The sequence below is a fragment of the Globicephala melas genome, chromosome 11, assembly GCF_963455315.2.
Source record: "Globicephala melas chromosome 11, mGloMel1.2, whole genome shotgun sequence".
Classification (NCBI taxonomy): Eukaryota; Metazoa; Chordata; class Mammalia; order Artiodactyla; family Delphinidae; genus Globicephala; species Globicephala melas.
Window position 1 is genome coordinate 74,437,609 of NC_083324.2, and position 15,103 is coordinate 74,452,711.

Consider the following 15,103-nt stretch of genomic DNA (forward strand, 5'->3'; position numbering starts at 1 on the left):
AAGCTGAGGGTAGGGCTGCAGATTCTGGGTCAGCACCTCGTGCCCCGGGGATGGCGGGCAACCAGTGATTGAAGGGTCGGGGAAATGAAATGGATTCGTCTCTGTGGTATGATCTGGGCATCGACTTTTTATAGACCAGTCTCTAGACGCAGGAGCGGAAGAAATCAGCCTATCTGAGTTTCTCAGAGTTCCTGCAGCTTGAGGCCTGTCGAGAAATATAAATGACGCTGTCCTCCACTGTACTGAGACTTGAACCCTGAGTCATTCGCATGACCTTTTAGACGAGTCTCACGACCTCCCCTCCACACTCGGCCTGTCCCCACCCTAATATTTCTGCAGCATTAGGGCTGTTTAGATTGTGCATGCTTAGAAATTATTTTCTCCTCCTCTGGCCCTTTTTCTCCTAGATGGTTCGATGGTTGCCTTCTGAGGCGGGGGCTTTGAGAGCCAGCTCTAGAGCCAGAATGCCTGGGTACAGGCCCTTACTAGCTACGCGACCTTGAGGAAGTTACTCGTCCTCTCTGAGTCTCAGTTTTCTTTTCTGTAAAATGGAATAATAATAGTGCTGACCTCATAGAATTGTTATGAGAAATAAGCCAACCGCAACGTGGAACATAGTAAGCTCTTAATAAATGTTAGTTAGATCGTATAGTACAATAATTAAGCATAAGGACTCTGCAGAAATTGAATTCAAATCCTAACTCTGCCATAAAATGGCTGTGTGACCTTGGGCAAGTTACTTAACCTCTCAGTGCCTCAGTACTCACCTAAAGTAGAGCGATAAAAATAGCTTACCTCATGAGGTTGCTGTGAGGATCAAATGAGTAATCAATGAAAAACACTAGAATAGTTTTGATGACAGAGTAAGTGCTATTCTGGGACAGGGCATCACGCTGTCCTGGGGGCACCATTCACGTGGACTCCCCCCATTTGCATACTGCCACTTGCTTCATCTCCATAAAGCTCATCTACTGTCATCAGGTGGCTTCTTTGTTTAAGACCTGACATTGATGGGCTTTGCTGCTGAGTTCACTGCCAGCTCCGTAGCTTATAACCTTACCTCGACCTGATATGGGGCTCCTAGCTCATCCCTGCCTCCAAGTGAATCTTCCTATGATGTGTTTCCCAATCCAAACTTCCTTAAGTCTCAGTAGAAGAGCCAGATAACCCCTGCCCTCCAGGGTGTGTGCTTTACCATGAACCCCATGCACCAACGAACACCCCCCGAGAGACAGAGAGCTCTGCCACCTGTGGTCTCTACCATTTTTTCCTAGTTATCTCACATCATAATGATAACAAAAACAATAATTCCTAAGACTTCTTCAACACCCTGTGCCAGGCACTGTTAAGTACTTGGTGTGTGCTTATTTATTTAATCCTCATGACAATCTGAGGCGTAGATACCGTTATTATCTCCATTTCACGGATGAGAAAACACAGGTGCAGAGAGGTCAAATAACTTGCCTAAGGTCACACAGCCTTGAAATGGCAGAATCAGGACTCAAACCCAGCTAGCCTGCATCCTAAGTTTGCGCTTATCCACATAGGTACGGCATCGTCTTATCAGGAGGTACCCCGGAAACTGTGGGGGAACTGGGCTCCCCTTGGTGACCCAGTATCTCTTAACTAGTGTCTTTTCTCTTTCTTTCTCTGTTGTCTCCACCACCCCCTCCTTCTTTTCAATGGCTAGTATTCACGTCCACAGGAACTGTGGCGGGACCTGAGAGTTCACAAATGTTCTTGAAGATATGAACAGAGGAATGATGGCTGATGATTAGAATTTCCAAAGCCCAGGGTGCTGCTTCGTTTGCAGTGAGGTTAGTTCAGGTCTACCGCAATGTGCAGAAAGCAAGAAATAACAAAGTCAATGTACAGGGCTGGTTCCTGTGCGGCTTGCCCTGGAGCCTTCTCTGGCTCCGTGCCTGGGCAGAAGGAAGAGTTCTTCCGCTGCCTTGCTGTCTCCATCCTCCCTGGGGCTTGGGGTTGGGGAAGGGGAGCCACCAGGAAGCTTTCTCTGTCCACTCTCCATGGCTTGCTGCTGGGGAACTCAGCCCAGGAGAAGGTGACTACTGGTGGTCACTTTTGGGAAGCTCTCCCAAGCTGAGATTTCATTTCTCCCATTTTCCAGGGGTGCTAAAAAATTAAGGACTTGCTGCCGGCAGTTGTGGGTTAAAATCAAGGAACATTTCAATCCTCTCATGCAGAGCATTTCAAATCTCTGTGGGCATAAGGATCACCTCCCTCCCTCCCTTAATCCGATTCAGCAGGTCTAGAATCGGGTGAAGAAAACTGCTTTTTTAGGGGCTTCCCTGGTGGCGCAGTGGTTAAGAATCCACCTGCTGGCGCAGGGGACACAGGTTCAAGCCCTGCTCGGGGAAGATCCCACATGCCACGGAACAACGAAGCCCATGCGCCACAACTACTGAGCCCACGTGCTACAACGACTGAAGCCCGCTTGCCTAGAGTCTGTGCTCCACAATAAGAAGCCCGCGCACCGCAACGAAGAGTAGCCCCCACTTGCCACGGCTAGAGAAAGCCCGCGAGCAGCAACGAAGACCCAACACGGCCAAAAATAAATACATAAATTAATTAATTAAAAAAAAACTACCATACGATCCATTTGATGGATAAATGGATCAACAAAGTAGGATATACATACAATGGGCCCATGTTCAGACTTAAGAAAGGAAGGAAATTCTGATGCAGACTACAACATAGATATATTTTTAGGACATTATTCTAAGTGAAATAAGGCAGTCATGAAAAGACAAATACTATATGATTCCACTTGTATGAGGTACTTGGAGTAGCCAAAATCATGGAGACAGAAAGTAGAACAGTGAGTTCCAGGAACTAGGAGGTGCAGAGCTAGGGAGGTATCGTTTACTGTTTACAGAGTTTCAGTTTTGCGAGATGGTTCTGGAGACTGGCTGCACGAAAATGTGAATATATTTAACACTACTAAACTATACACTTAAAAATGGTGAAGATGGTAAATTTTGTATTTACCACAGTTTTTTTTAAAAGCTCATCACCCCATGTTGCTTTTAAAATGGTAGAAGTGGGAGCTGAGTGGCAGCTTAGGCAGCGTGAGCTGATAAGGCAGGTTCAAGGGCACCACTCCAATGGAGGTCTTCAGCCTCTAGGCTGGATGAAGATATTATATCTTGAAGGCAGGTCTAGGGGGGACAATTGGGGCCTTTTGGCATGGTGGTGGGAGCTTTCAGGAAGACAAATTTAAAGGTCCACCAGCAGTCCTGGGAGGCCTATCCCCTGATCAGCCTGGGCCATGAGGCAGATAGAGTGACTTTGTTAAGGATGCTGTGATGAGGGCCGAGCTGGCACAGTGGGAGGGCACTGCTGCAGCTAGGAACACTGGGAAACTCTGGAACAGAGGTAAGGCTGACCCCATTGCTGAGATCACTTCAGGCTCCGGCTTTCTCCCCACATGCTTGGGGGAAGTAGAGCTCTGTACTGACCGTGCAAACTCACAGGAAAAGTAATGTTTCCCTCCTCTATTTATGAGAGCAAGCTGCCGCATATGATTGCATGGGCTGCATCCCGCATAGCGGAGTTTGGAAGAAGACATACAAAGTATACCTCCCAAGTCATGAGAGAAATAAAAAAGATAAAACCTAGGTCCAAACAAAGAAAGACACAAAAACAGAAGCGAGGAAGGAAATGCATAAACTCATAAAAAAAATCCTGAAAGTAAGAGCAAGCATTTTAAATATGACATCAAATGTGAATAAATTATACTCCCCAAATCACAGTCAGATGAAAAAAAAGAACCTCAAACATTCCTTGTTTATAAGAGAACCAGTAGAACAAAGGAATATACTGAAAGCTAAAAAAAAGTAAAGAACAAAGATCAGGCAAACACAAATAAAAAACAGAACTGACCATTGGAATATAAGACAAAGAATTAAAATTGAAAAGTACCAAGCAGGGCAAAAAGAGACATTTTCTCATGGTAAAATCTACCAGTGAAGCTCTAACTATAGTGACAGACTGGATAAAGTAGCACTAAATATCTTTTTAAAAAGTCGGTAGAAAAAATGCTATTACAAGAAGAGAAATCCTAATAGCAAACACTGATAGAGCCTTTAAAAAATGTATGAGGCACAGGGAGTTTACTGGGTCAGGAGATGGAGGGCAGTCAGGACTCATACTTCTTTTTTTTTTTTCCAAACGCCTGTTGGAGAAAAATCTCATGTAACCTGTGTGAGTCAGTCGTGAGTGTTTCTGCTTCTGGAAGGATACATCTGTGACTATATTCGAGTGTATTAGATAAAGAGACGCTGCATTTCACCCTCTCCAGAGAATAAACTTCCAGACTTCTGCCAGGGTGGAGGAAGGGCAGCTTGCCCAAGTTCACGGCATGGGAGAGGGGATATAGGGACCCAACCACTTTTCACACATCCTTCAACCAGTCTCCTTGTATCAGCATTCTCTTCATGCCCCACTTTCAGAGGGTTTCATCAATTCTTGAACGTTTTGATGAATATTAAGTTAGCTTTCTCCACTGTTGGCTTAAGATTCAGTTTTCTTGAGTTTTCCAATTTGATTGCCAGTTGACTATTTGTCTTCTTGTCTCCAAAATTCTGTTTTATATTTCCTTTTCTGCTCCTTCATTATGATTTTACTTTTATTGATGCTGCAGTCAGATTTTAAGAGGACTGTGCTCAGCATTATTTTGTTGACCAAGCGTATTCCTGGCTCTGCTCACTGCTACTGAAAAGATTTATTGCAAAAATAAAAACTATGTTATCGGGACTACGGGAAGGCTCAAACCAAAGAGTACTTCCCAGAACTTCTGCTGCCAGTGTCTTGTCCCCGCAGTGAGCCACATCCAACCCCCGCCTCAGCAGGAGACCCTTCAACACTAGCAGCTGTGCGACTGGCTGAAACACAGATGGGAAGTAGAGCTGTGGAAATCAGAAGAATTAAAAACTGTGAGGCTGACAGGGTCTTGGTGCTCTGGCCAGGTGTCAGGCCTGAGCCTCTGATGTGGGAGAGCCGAGTTCAGGACATTGGTCCACCAGGGACCTCCCGGCCCCACGTAATATCAATTGTCGAGAGCTCTCCCAGAGATCTCCGTCTCAATGCTAAGACCCAGCTCCAATCAATGACCAGCAAGCTCTAGTGCTGGACTCCCCATGCCAAACAACTAGCAAGACAGGAACACAACCCCACCCATTAGCAGAGAGGCTGCCTAAAATCATAGTAAGTTCACAGACACCCAAAACACACCACCAGATGTGGTCCTGCCCACCCGAAAGACAAGATCCAGCCTCATCCACTAGAACACAGGCACCAGTCCCCTCCACCAGGAGGCCTACACAAGCCACTAAACCAACCTTAGCCACTGGGGGCAGACACCAAAAACAACGGGAACTACAAACCTGCAGCCTGTGAAAAGGAGACCCCAAACACAGTAAGTTAAGCAAAATGAGAAGACAGAGAAACATACAGCAGATGAAGGAGCAAGGTAAAACCCACCAGACCAAACAAATGAAGAGGAAATAGGCAGTCTACCTGAAAAAGAATTCAGAATAATGACAGTAAAGATGATCCAAAATCTTGGAAATAGAATAGAGAAAATACAAGAAACGTTTAACAAGGACCTAGAAGAACTAAAGAGCAAACGAACAATGAGGAAAAACACAGTAAATGAAATGAAAAATTCACTAGAAGGGATCAATAGCAGAATAACTGAGGCAGATGAACAGATAAGTGACCTGGAAGATAAAATAGTGGAAATAACTACCGCAGAGCAGAATAAAGAAAAAAGAATGAAAAGAATTGAGGACAGTCTCAGAGACCCCTGGGACAACATTAAATGCACGAACATTCAAATTATAGGGGTTCCAGAAGAAGAAGAGAAAAAGAAAGGGACTGAGAAAATATTTGAAGAGATTATAGTTGAAAACGTCTCTAATATGGGAAAGGAAAGAAGTCCAGGAAGCGCAGAGAGTCCCATACAGGATAAATCCAAGGGGAAACACTCTAAGACACATATTAATCAAACTATCAAAAATTAAATACAAGGAAAAATATTAAAAGCAGCAAGGGAAAAGCAACAAATAACATACAAGAGAATCCCCATAAGGTTAACAGCTGATCTTTCAGCAGAAACTCTGCAAGCCAGAAGGGACTGGCAGGACATATTTAAAGTAATAAAAGGGAAGAACCTACAACCAAGATTACTCTACCCAGCAAGGATCTCATTCAGATTTGATGGATAAATTAAAACCTTTACAGACAAGCAAAAGCTAAGAGAATTCAGCACCACCAAACCAGCTTTACAACAACTGCTAAAGAAACGTCTGTAGGCAGGAAATACAAGAGGAGGAAAAGACCTACAATAACAAAAACAAAACAATTAAGAAAATGATAATAGGAACATACATACGATAATTACCTTAAATGTAAATGGATTAAATGCTGCAACCAAAAGATGTAGACTGGCTGAATGGATACAAAAACAAGACCCGCATATATGCTGTCTATAAGAGACCCACTTCAGACCTAGGGACGCATACAGACTGAAAGCGAGGGGACGGAAAAAGATATTCCATGCAAATGGAAATCAAAAGAAAGCTGGAGTAGCAATTCTCATATCAGACAAAATAGACTTTAAAATAAAGACTATTATGAAAGACAAGAAGGACACTACATAATGATCAAGGGATCAATCCAAGAAGAAGATAAAACAATTGTAAATATTTATGCACCCAACATAGGAGCGCCTCAATACATAAGGCACATGCTAACAGCCATAAAAGGGGAAATGGACAGAAACACAATAATAGTAGGGGACTTTAACACCCCACTTTCACCAATGGACAGATCATCCAAAATAAAAATAAATAAGGAAACACAAGCTTTAAATGACACATTAAACAAGATGGACTTAATTGATATTTATAGGACATTCCATCCAAAAACAACAGAATACACTTTCTTCTCAAGTGTTCATGGAATATTCTCCAGGATAGATCATACCTTGGGTCACAAATCAAGCACTGGTAAATTTAAGAAAATTGAAATCATATCAAGTATCTTTTCTGACCACAACGCTATGAGACTAGATATTAATTACAGGAAAAAAAACTGTAACAAAATACAAACCCATGGAGACTAAACAATACATTATGAAATAACCAAGAGATCAATGAAGAGATCAAAGAGGAAACCAAAAAGTACCTAGAAACAAATGACAATGAAAACACGATGACCCAAAACCTATGGGATGCAGCAAAAGCAGTTCTAAGAGGGAAGTTTATAGTATTACAATTCTACCTTAAGAAACAAGAAACATCTCAAATAAACAACCTAACATTACAACTAAAGCAATCAGAGAAAAAAGAACAACAACAACAAAAAAAAAACCCCAAAGTTAGCAGAAGGAAAGAAATCATAAAGATCAGATCAGAAATAAATGAAAAAGAAATGAAGGAAACTATAGCAGAGATCAATAAAACTAAAAGCTGGTTCTTTGAGAAGATAAACAAAATTGATAAAACATTAGCCAGACTCCTCAAGAAAAAAAGGAAGGACTCACATCAACAGAATTAGAAATGAAAAAGGAGAACTAACAACTGACACTGCAGAAATACAAAGGATCATGAGAGATTACTGCAAGTAACTGTATGCCAAAAAAATGGACAACCTGGAAGAAATGGACAAATTCTTAGAAAAGCACAACCTTCTGAGATTGAACCAGGAAGAAACAGAAAATATAAACAGACCAATCACAAAGAATGAAATTGAGGCTGTGATTAAAAATCTTCCAACAAACAAAAGTCCAGGACCAGATGGCTTCACAGGGGAATTCTATCTAACATTTAGAAAAGAGCTAACACCTATCCTTTTCAAACTCTTCCAAAATATAGCAGAGGGAGGAACACTCCCAAACTCATTCTACGAGGCCACCATCACCCTGATACCAAAACCAGACAAAGATGTCACAAAAGAAGAAAACTATAGGCCAATATCACTGATGAAAATAGATGCAAAACCTCAACAGAATACTGGCAAACAGAATCCAACAGCACGTAAGAAGGTTCATACACCATGATCAAGTCGGGTTTATCCCAGGAATGCAGGGATTCTTCAATATATGCAAATCAATCAATGTGATACACCATACTAACAAATTGAAGGAGAAAAACCATATGATCATCTCAATAGATGCAGAAAAAGCTTTCGACAAAATTCAACGCCCATTTATGATAAAAACTCTCCAGAAAGTAGGCATAGAGGGAACGTACCTTAACATAATAAAGGCCATATATGACAAATACACAGCCAACATTATTTTCAATGGTGAAAAACTGAAATCATTTCCACTAAGATCAGGAACAAGACAAGGTTGCCCACTCTCACCACTATTATTCAACATACTTTTGGAAGTTTTAGCCCCAGCAATCAGAGAACAAAAAGAAATAAAAGGACTACAAATTGGAAAACAAGAAGTAAAACTGTCACTGTTTGCAGATGACATGATACTATATATAGAGAATTCTAAAGATGTTACCAGAAAACCACTAGAGCTAATTGATGAATCTGGTAAAGTAGCAGGATACAAAATTAATGCACAGAAATCTCTTGCATTCCTATACACTAATAATGAAAAATCTGAAAGAGTAATTAAGTAAACACATCCATTTAATATTGCAACAACAACAATAAAATACCTAGGAATAAACCTACCTAAGGAGACAAAAGACCTGTATGCAGAAAACTATAAGACACTAATGAAAGAAATTAAAGATGATATAGGGCTTCCCTGGTGGGGCAGTGGTTAAGAATCCGCCTGCCAATGCAGGGGAGATGGGTTCCATCTCTGGTCCGGGAAGATCCCACATGCCGCATAGCAACTAAGCCCATGCGCCACAGCTACTGAGCCTGTGCTCTAGAGCCTGCGAGCCACAACTACTGAAGCCCACATGCCTAGAGCCCATGCTCTGCAACAAGAGAAGCCACCACAATGAGAAGCCCACGCACTGCAACGAAGACCCAACACACCCAAAAATAAATAAATTTATAAAAATAAATAAATAAATAAATAAAGATGATAGAGACAGATGGAGAGATATACCATGTTCTTGGATTGGAAGAATCAACATTGTGAAAATGACTATATTACCCAAGAAATCTACAGGTTCAATGCAATCCCTATCAAACTACCAATGGCATTTTTCACAGAACTAGAGCAAAACATTTCACAATTTGTATGGAAACACAAAAGACCCTGAACAGCCAAAGCAATCTTGAGAAAGAAAAACGGAGCTGGTGGAATCAGGCTCCCTGAGTTCAGACTATACTACAAAGCTACAGTAATCACGACAGTATGGTACTGGCACAAAAACAGAAATATAGATAAATGGAACAGGATAGAAAGCCCAGAGATAAACCCACGTACATATGGTCACCTTATCTTTGATAAAGGAGACAAGAATATACAATGGAGAAAAGACAGCCTCTTCAATAAGTGGTGCTGGGAAAACTGGACAGCTACATGTAAAAGAATGAAATTAGAACACTTCCTAACACCATGCACAAAAATAAACTCAAAATGGATTAAAGACCTAAATGTAAGGTCAGACACTATAAGACTCTTAGAGGAAAACATAGGCAGAACACTCTATGACATAAATCACAGCAAGATCCGTTTTGATCCACCTCCTAGAGAAATGGAAATAAAAACAAAAATAAACAAATGGGACTTAATGAAACTTAAAAGCTTTTGCACAGCAAAGGAAACCATAAACCAGACGAAAAGACAACCCTCAGAATGGGAGAAAACATTTGCAAATGAAGCAACTGACAAAGGGTTAGTCTCCAAAATATACAAGCAGCTCATGCAGCTCAATATCAAAAAAACAAACAACCCAGTCCAAAAATGGGCAGAAGACCTAAATAGACATTTCTCCAAAGAAGATATACAGATTGCCAACAAACACACGAAAGGATGCTCAACATCACTAATCATTAGAGAAATGCAAATCAAAATTACAACGAGGTATCACCTCACACTCGTCAGAATGGCCATCATCAAAAAATCTACCAAAAAAAAAAATCTACAAACAATAAATGCTGTAGAGAGTGTGGAGAAAAGAGAACCCTCTTGCACTGCTGACGGGAATGTAAATTGATATAGCCACTATGGAGAACAGCATGGAGGTTCCTTAAAAAACTAAAAATAGAACTACCATATGACCCAGCAACCCCACTACTGGGCATATACCCTGAGAAAACCATAATTCAAAAAGAGTCATGTACCACAATGTTTGTTGCAGCACTATTTACAATAGTCAGGAAATGGAAGCAACCTAAGTGTCCATCGACAGATGAATGGATAAAGAAGATGTGGCACATATACACAATGGAATATTACTCAGCCATAAAAAGAAACGAAATTGAGTTATTTGTAGTGAGGTGGATGGACCTAGAGACTGTCATACAGAGTGAAGTAAGTCAGAAAGAGTAAAACAAATACCATATGCTAACACATATATATGGAATTTAAAAATAAATGGTTCTGAAGAAACTGGGGCAGGACAGGAATAAAGATGCAGACGTAGAGAATGAACTTGAGGACACGGGGAGGGGGAAGCGTAAGCTGGGATGAAGTGAGAGAGTGGCATGAATGTAAAATAGATAGCTAGTGGGAAGCAGCCTCATAGCACAGGGAGATCAGCTCGTTGCTTTGTGACCACCTAGAGGGGTGGTATAGGGAGGGTGGGAGGGAGACGCAAGAGGGAGGGGATATGGGGGCATATATGCACGTATAGCTGATTCACTTTGTTGTACGGCAGAAACTAACACAATATTGTAAAGCAATTATACTCCAATAAGGACGTGAAAAAAATGTATCAGACACAGTTCTAAGGCATCTTATAAATATTAACTAATTTAATTCTCATAGAGATCAGTAAATAAATACTCTTATTTTCATCATTTTACAGATGAGAAAACTGAGACACAGAATCACATCAGTCTCGTGAGATTTCATAACCAGTAACACGCCCTGTCTCTGGTGCATGGAGTAGCCTAAGGAAAGAAGATCCCAAGGATTCCCACAAGGAACAAGGGGGTACTTATCACCCTCTTGAGTTGAGCTAAACTCCCATTAACTTCCCAAAGGTAAACGACCTGGCTAATTTGTTAGCAAAAAGCCTGGATGATATCTATGGCCCTTTCAACTATATCAGTCTGTGATTATAACACAGACACAAATGAACACCTTTTGAAATGTGTTCTAGTCTGATGCTGGAGTTCAAGTGAATACTTTGAGAGCATAGGTCCTGCTCAGTCCTCAGAATCTGCTTTGTAGATGTTGTTGTCAGTTTCACAGGGCGGGGCTTCAGGCCTAGACGTGGCAAATTTTTCAGGAGGGAAGCCAGGAGGATGTTCCCTTGACACTACCACTGATTTCAGAGTGTGGCAACGTGCAGCCCAGCAGATACCTTAACATCCATTTATGTTCACCACCCCCTCCCACCATTTGTGACATTTTCTCAAAGACCTTAGACATTTGTTTAAAGCAATTTCCGTCTGTGACATGCCCAGGAAATCAGAAAAATGTGACAGGGAAAATACAGCAGACACGGATTTACTCACCGAAGGATAAACAATAGACTCTAAATTCAAGTTCAGTGTAGCTTGGGAAGAAAAAATCACAATAATCATGAAGCACAAAGTGGTTCTCCTTGGGGATTTCATGTCTTCAAGTTTGAGTTGCCTTGCCTGAAATGGAAATAGGATGGTTTAGAGATACAGTAATTCGTTTATCAAACACAGAAAGAACTAGCAAACCCTGTCTCAAAGTTTGCACTACAAAAGGATCTTTTCAGTGAAGGGGAGAAAGGAAAAAGCATAAATACATCAAATGTAGACAACAGTGTCTGCTCCAGACCCCGGGTGAGGGGAGGATGGTGTTAGGAAGGATGGGGGTTGGGAGGGCTGGGGATGGTACCTGCAAACAGCACAAAGATGGCAGATGTCTGGGTACCTTTCCTAGAGACATAGAGAAGGAGAGAGGGAAGGAAAGAGAAAGGAGAAAGAGGAAAGAGAGGGAAAGCAAGAAAAAGGGAGAGACTACTCAGTACAAAGTACTTTTAACCTTGTGGTTCAGTACATAGCATATGAACAAAAGGATTCAGAGAACAGTACTTTCCTTTGCTACATGCGACACAGTCTGATATTTTCAATTCTACTCTATTATCTTACACTATTTTTTTCTTTGAATTCTGGCAGTAAACCATTCCACTGACTTTATGACCCACATTAATGGGCTATGACCCATTAGTATGAAAACTTCTGGACTCAGTCATAAAAATACAAGTTGTATTTTAGAGATTTTTAGAGTGTATAATATGGAACATTGACATATATCTCAATATATTGATTTTTTATAGCTATCTTTTACAATGCTAGTAATGAAAACAAACTTTTTCGGCGACCAGATTAATCATTGTTGCATTTGAAAGTTAGAGTATCACGTGGAATAATCCCACCTCTCATGGGTCTGAGGACCACGACAAACTACTTTGTGTAGATTCCTTTCCTTACTGACATTTTTATGTCCATGTGTTTTTGTGAAAAGAATACTTGACTAAGGAGATATGGGTTAGGGTCCAGGATGACTACAAACTAATTGCATCCTTGACACTTCTCTGCATCCAGTTTGCTCATCTATGAAATGGGGATACTTAGACCTCCTCTAATTCTCTCACAGACTTCTCTGAGGCTCAGATGTGACTAAAAGCCGTGCAGAGCTCCAGGGATGCCGGCTGCAATGGTTTCACCCTGACCTTAGTGGAATCCAGAGAGCCGCCATCAAGGACAGCCCTTGGTCCAGGCGTTGCCAGGGGCACCAGGGGACCTGGCCAGGATAACACACGGAGAGACAGCCAAGACTTACATGCCAGGGAGGACTGTGTTTCAATCACCAGCTGTCGCTGTCTCCTTTTCCTCTTCCCCAGTGGAAAAGAAGGAAGAATAAGGCCCTGGAAAACTGAGCCAATTTGCAGATCTGGCAATCAAATACATTTTTAAAATTCTACAACTCAACGGCTTTTGGAAAACGCTTTGCAATTTAGGTTACAGGAATAGATATTTAAGACCAGATGCATCTACTGCAGGGAAAGCATAACCACTCATTCCTTGTTGAAGGGAGGAGGCTTTTGTGAGTGTGGAGCAGGCTGATTTAGCCTGGGGATAACAACTGTTTTGGGGATGAATCGGGTATTTTGGAGGGAATTTAATCTTTTTAGGCATTGACTTAGTGCACTGGACTGGCTCGTTCCATTTTGAGGCAGTTAATCAAGGAGACGAATAGTAACTGAATAGTTAATGAGCCTCCCTTAGTACGTGACAGCCATGGAGGGGCTCAGGCATTAAAGGAATTCAAGCTGACTCCACGTCTTTCTCTCGTCCCAGTGTTGGCCTTTGTCAGAGTTAGCGAGGATTATCTTGGTCATGATAATGACCAAATAAAGGGTCACAACCTAAATGGTCATGTCTGGCCCTTTTGTATAATAGCCACTGGCCAATACTGTCCACTGTCCCCATCTTCCCCCAGCCTCCCTGGACATAGCTCTTGATGAAATTGACATCCTTTTCTCTGTTGGCCTATTTTGTGGCCACAAAATCACAATTCAGTAGAAATACGGATACAGGAAGGACTGCACTGTGGGGAGGGGATGTTCTCTGGATACAGAAGAAAGAAAACAGCTACATACAGTCATCAGTTACATGGTAAGGGTGAAGGGCGGGTCCTCCACTTGAAGGAAGAAGGCCATCGTTTTGAGGGAGAGGTAATATTAAAAATATTTGATAACCAATATGGCGCGAGCCTGACCAGTCTGAACAGTGATACCAACTGAAGATCAATTCAGTTTTTAGGGTTCCTGCTATGTTTGGGGAGAGCCTTCTGAAGACACACTATTCTCACCTATATCAATAACGTCTCAGTAACCGTCCAGCTGTTCTCATCAGTGAGGAATCTAGTGGAGGCTGTTTAACTTGGCTAACAGGGAAGAGAATCCAACGAAAAGCCCAGAGTAGCAGCCCACGTCAAGGCAATGTGTCTTCAGGAGGGCCCCTTTAATGGTAAAGCCCTGAGAAGTTTAGATTTATTCCAAATTCCTGGAGTAAATGGCAGAGCACAACTAAGAAACTCAGAGACAAGCAGAGGCTGAAAGGGAAAGAAACATATCTGATGTCATTTCCAATTTCTTTCTCCTTTTACATTATAAATTCTGGACACTGTCTACTAAAACTCACCAACCTATATGAGCCTACTATATCTTAGAAAAAGCTGGGAGATATGACCTCATGCTCAGGAGTAACCCTGGGGAGATGAGCAACTTCCTGGTTCCTCAGACTCTGTCTTCCTGTCTGTGAAGTTAGAAGAGAGGGGGAGGGAAATCAAGCACCCTGACATCATAAGCCTCCTATGCCAGGAAGAAGTCGCCAGGACTCTCAGCATCACTGCACTTGGAGGACGAGGGCCTGGGGTCCTTGGAGCAGTCTTTAACAGCATTCTCTTTTGGAGGGATGTGCACCAGAAACATTCATTGTGAAACTGACCTGAAACACATCAGGGAACGGTTCTCCCAAATCTTCTAAACAACCAGTGCTTCAGATCAGCTGGTCTCCAGGAAACCCTTCATCAGCCCTGAGCTGCCGCGATTTGATGGAGGGGGTGGGAGCAGGAGTGAAGAGGCTTGTACACCTTGCAAGTTTAGAAGCCTGTTCTTGAAATGACCACATCTGTGTGGTCTGATGACCCAATGTCATCATCAATTTATGATTCCAAGCTCCGTATAAATAGGGCAATCGTGAGACTCGTTCTGGGAATGATTTCCTAAGCTCTACACAGCTCTGCCCTCCCGGTGCTCTCTGGTGTTCTCGGCCCCTCTCCCCTGGGGACCCCAGCCTGGATACTCTCCTTGGCTCCCCCTGGGGAGAAGGAAGGCAAGAGGTGAAAGCAAGCCCACATTTGATCAGCCCCTGCCCAGGTGCCTCGTCCTTCCTCCAGTCCAGGGCTCTGCTCCTGGCTTGGTCCCTGAGCACAACCCCTCCCCTT

At 42.2% G+C, this 15,103-nt stretch overlaps 1 protein-coding gene across 6 annotated transcripts in view; it reads right to left on the bottom strand.

Moving 5' to 3' along the window:
• ADGRF5 (adhesion G protein-coupled receptor F5) overlaps positions 1 to 15,103 on the bottom strand; it is a 109,282-nt gene that overhangs the window by 47,541 nt on the left and 46,638 nt on the right. For all 6 annotated transcript variants that reach the window (XM_060308134.2, XM_030870526.3, XM_030870525.3 and 3 more), the window contains one exon: positions 11,632 to 11,757. In XM_060308134.2, coding sequence (XP_060164117.1) covers positions 11,632 to 11,733 — 102 coding nt within the window. In that variant the 5' untranslated portion in view covers positions 11,734 to 11,757. The remainder of the gene's footprint in view (positions 1 to 11,631; positions 11,758 to 15,103) is intronic.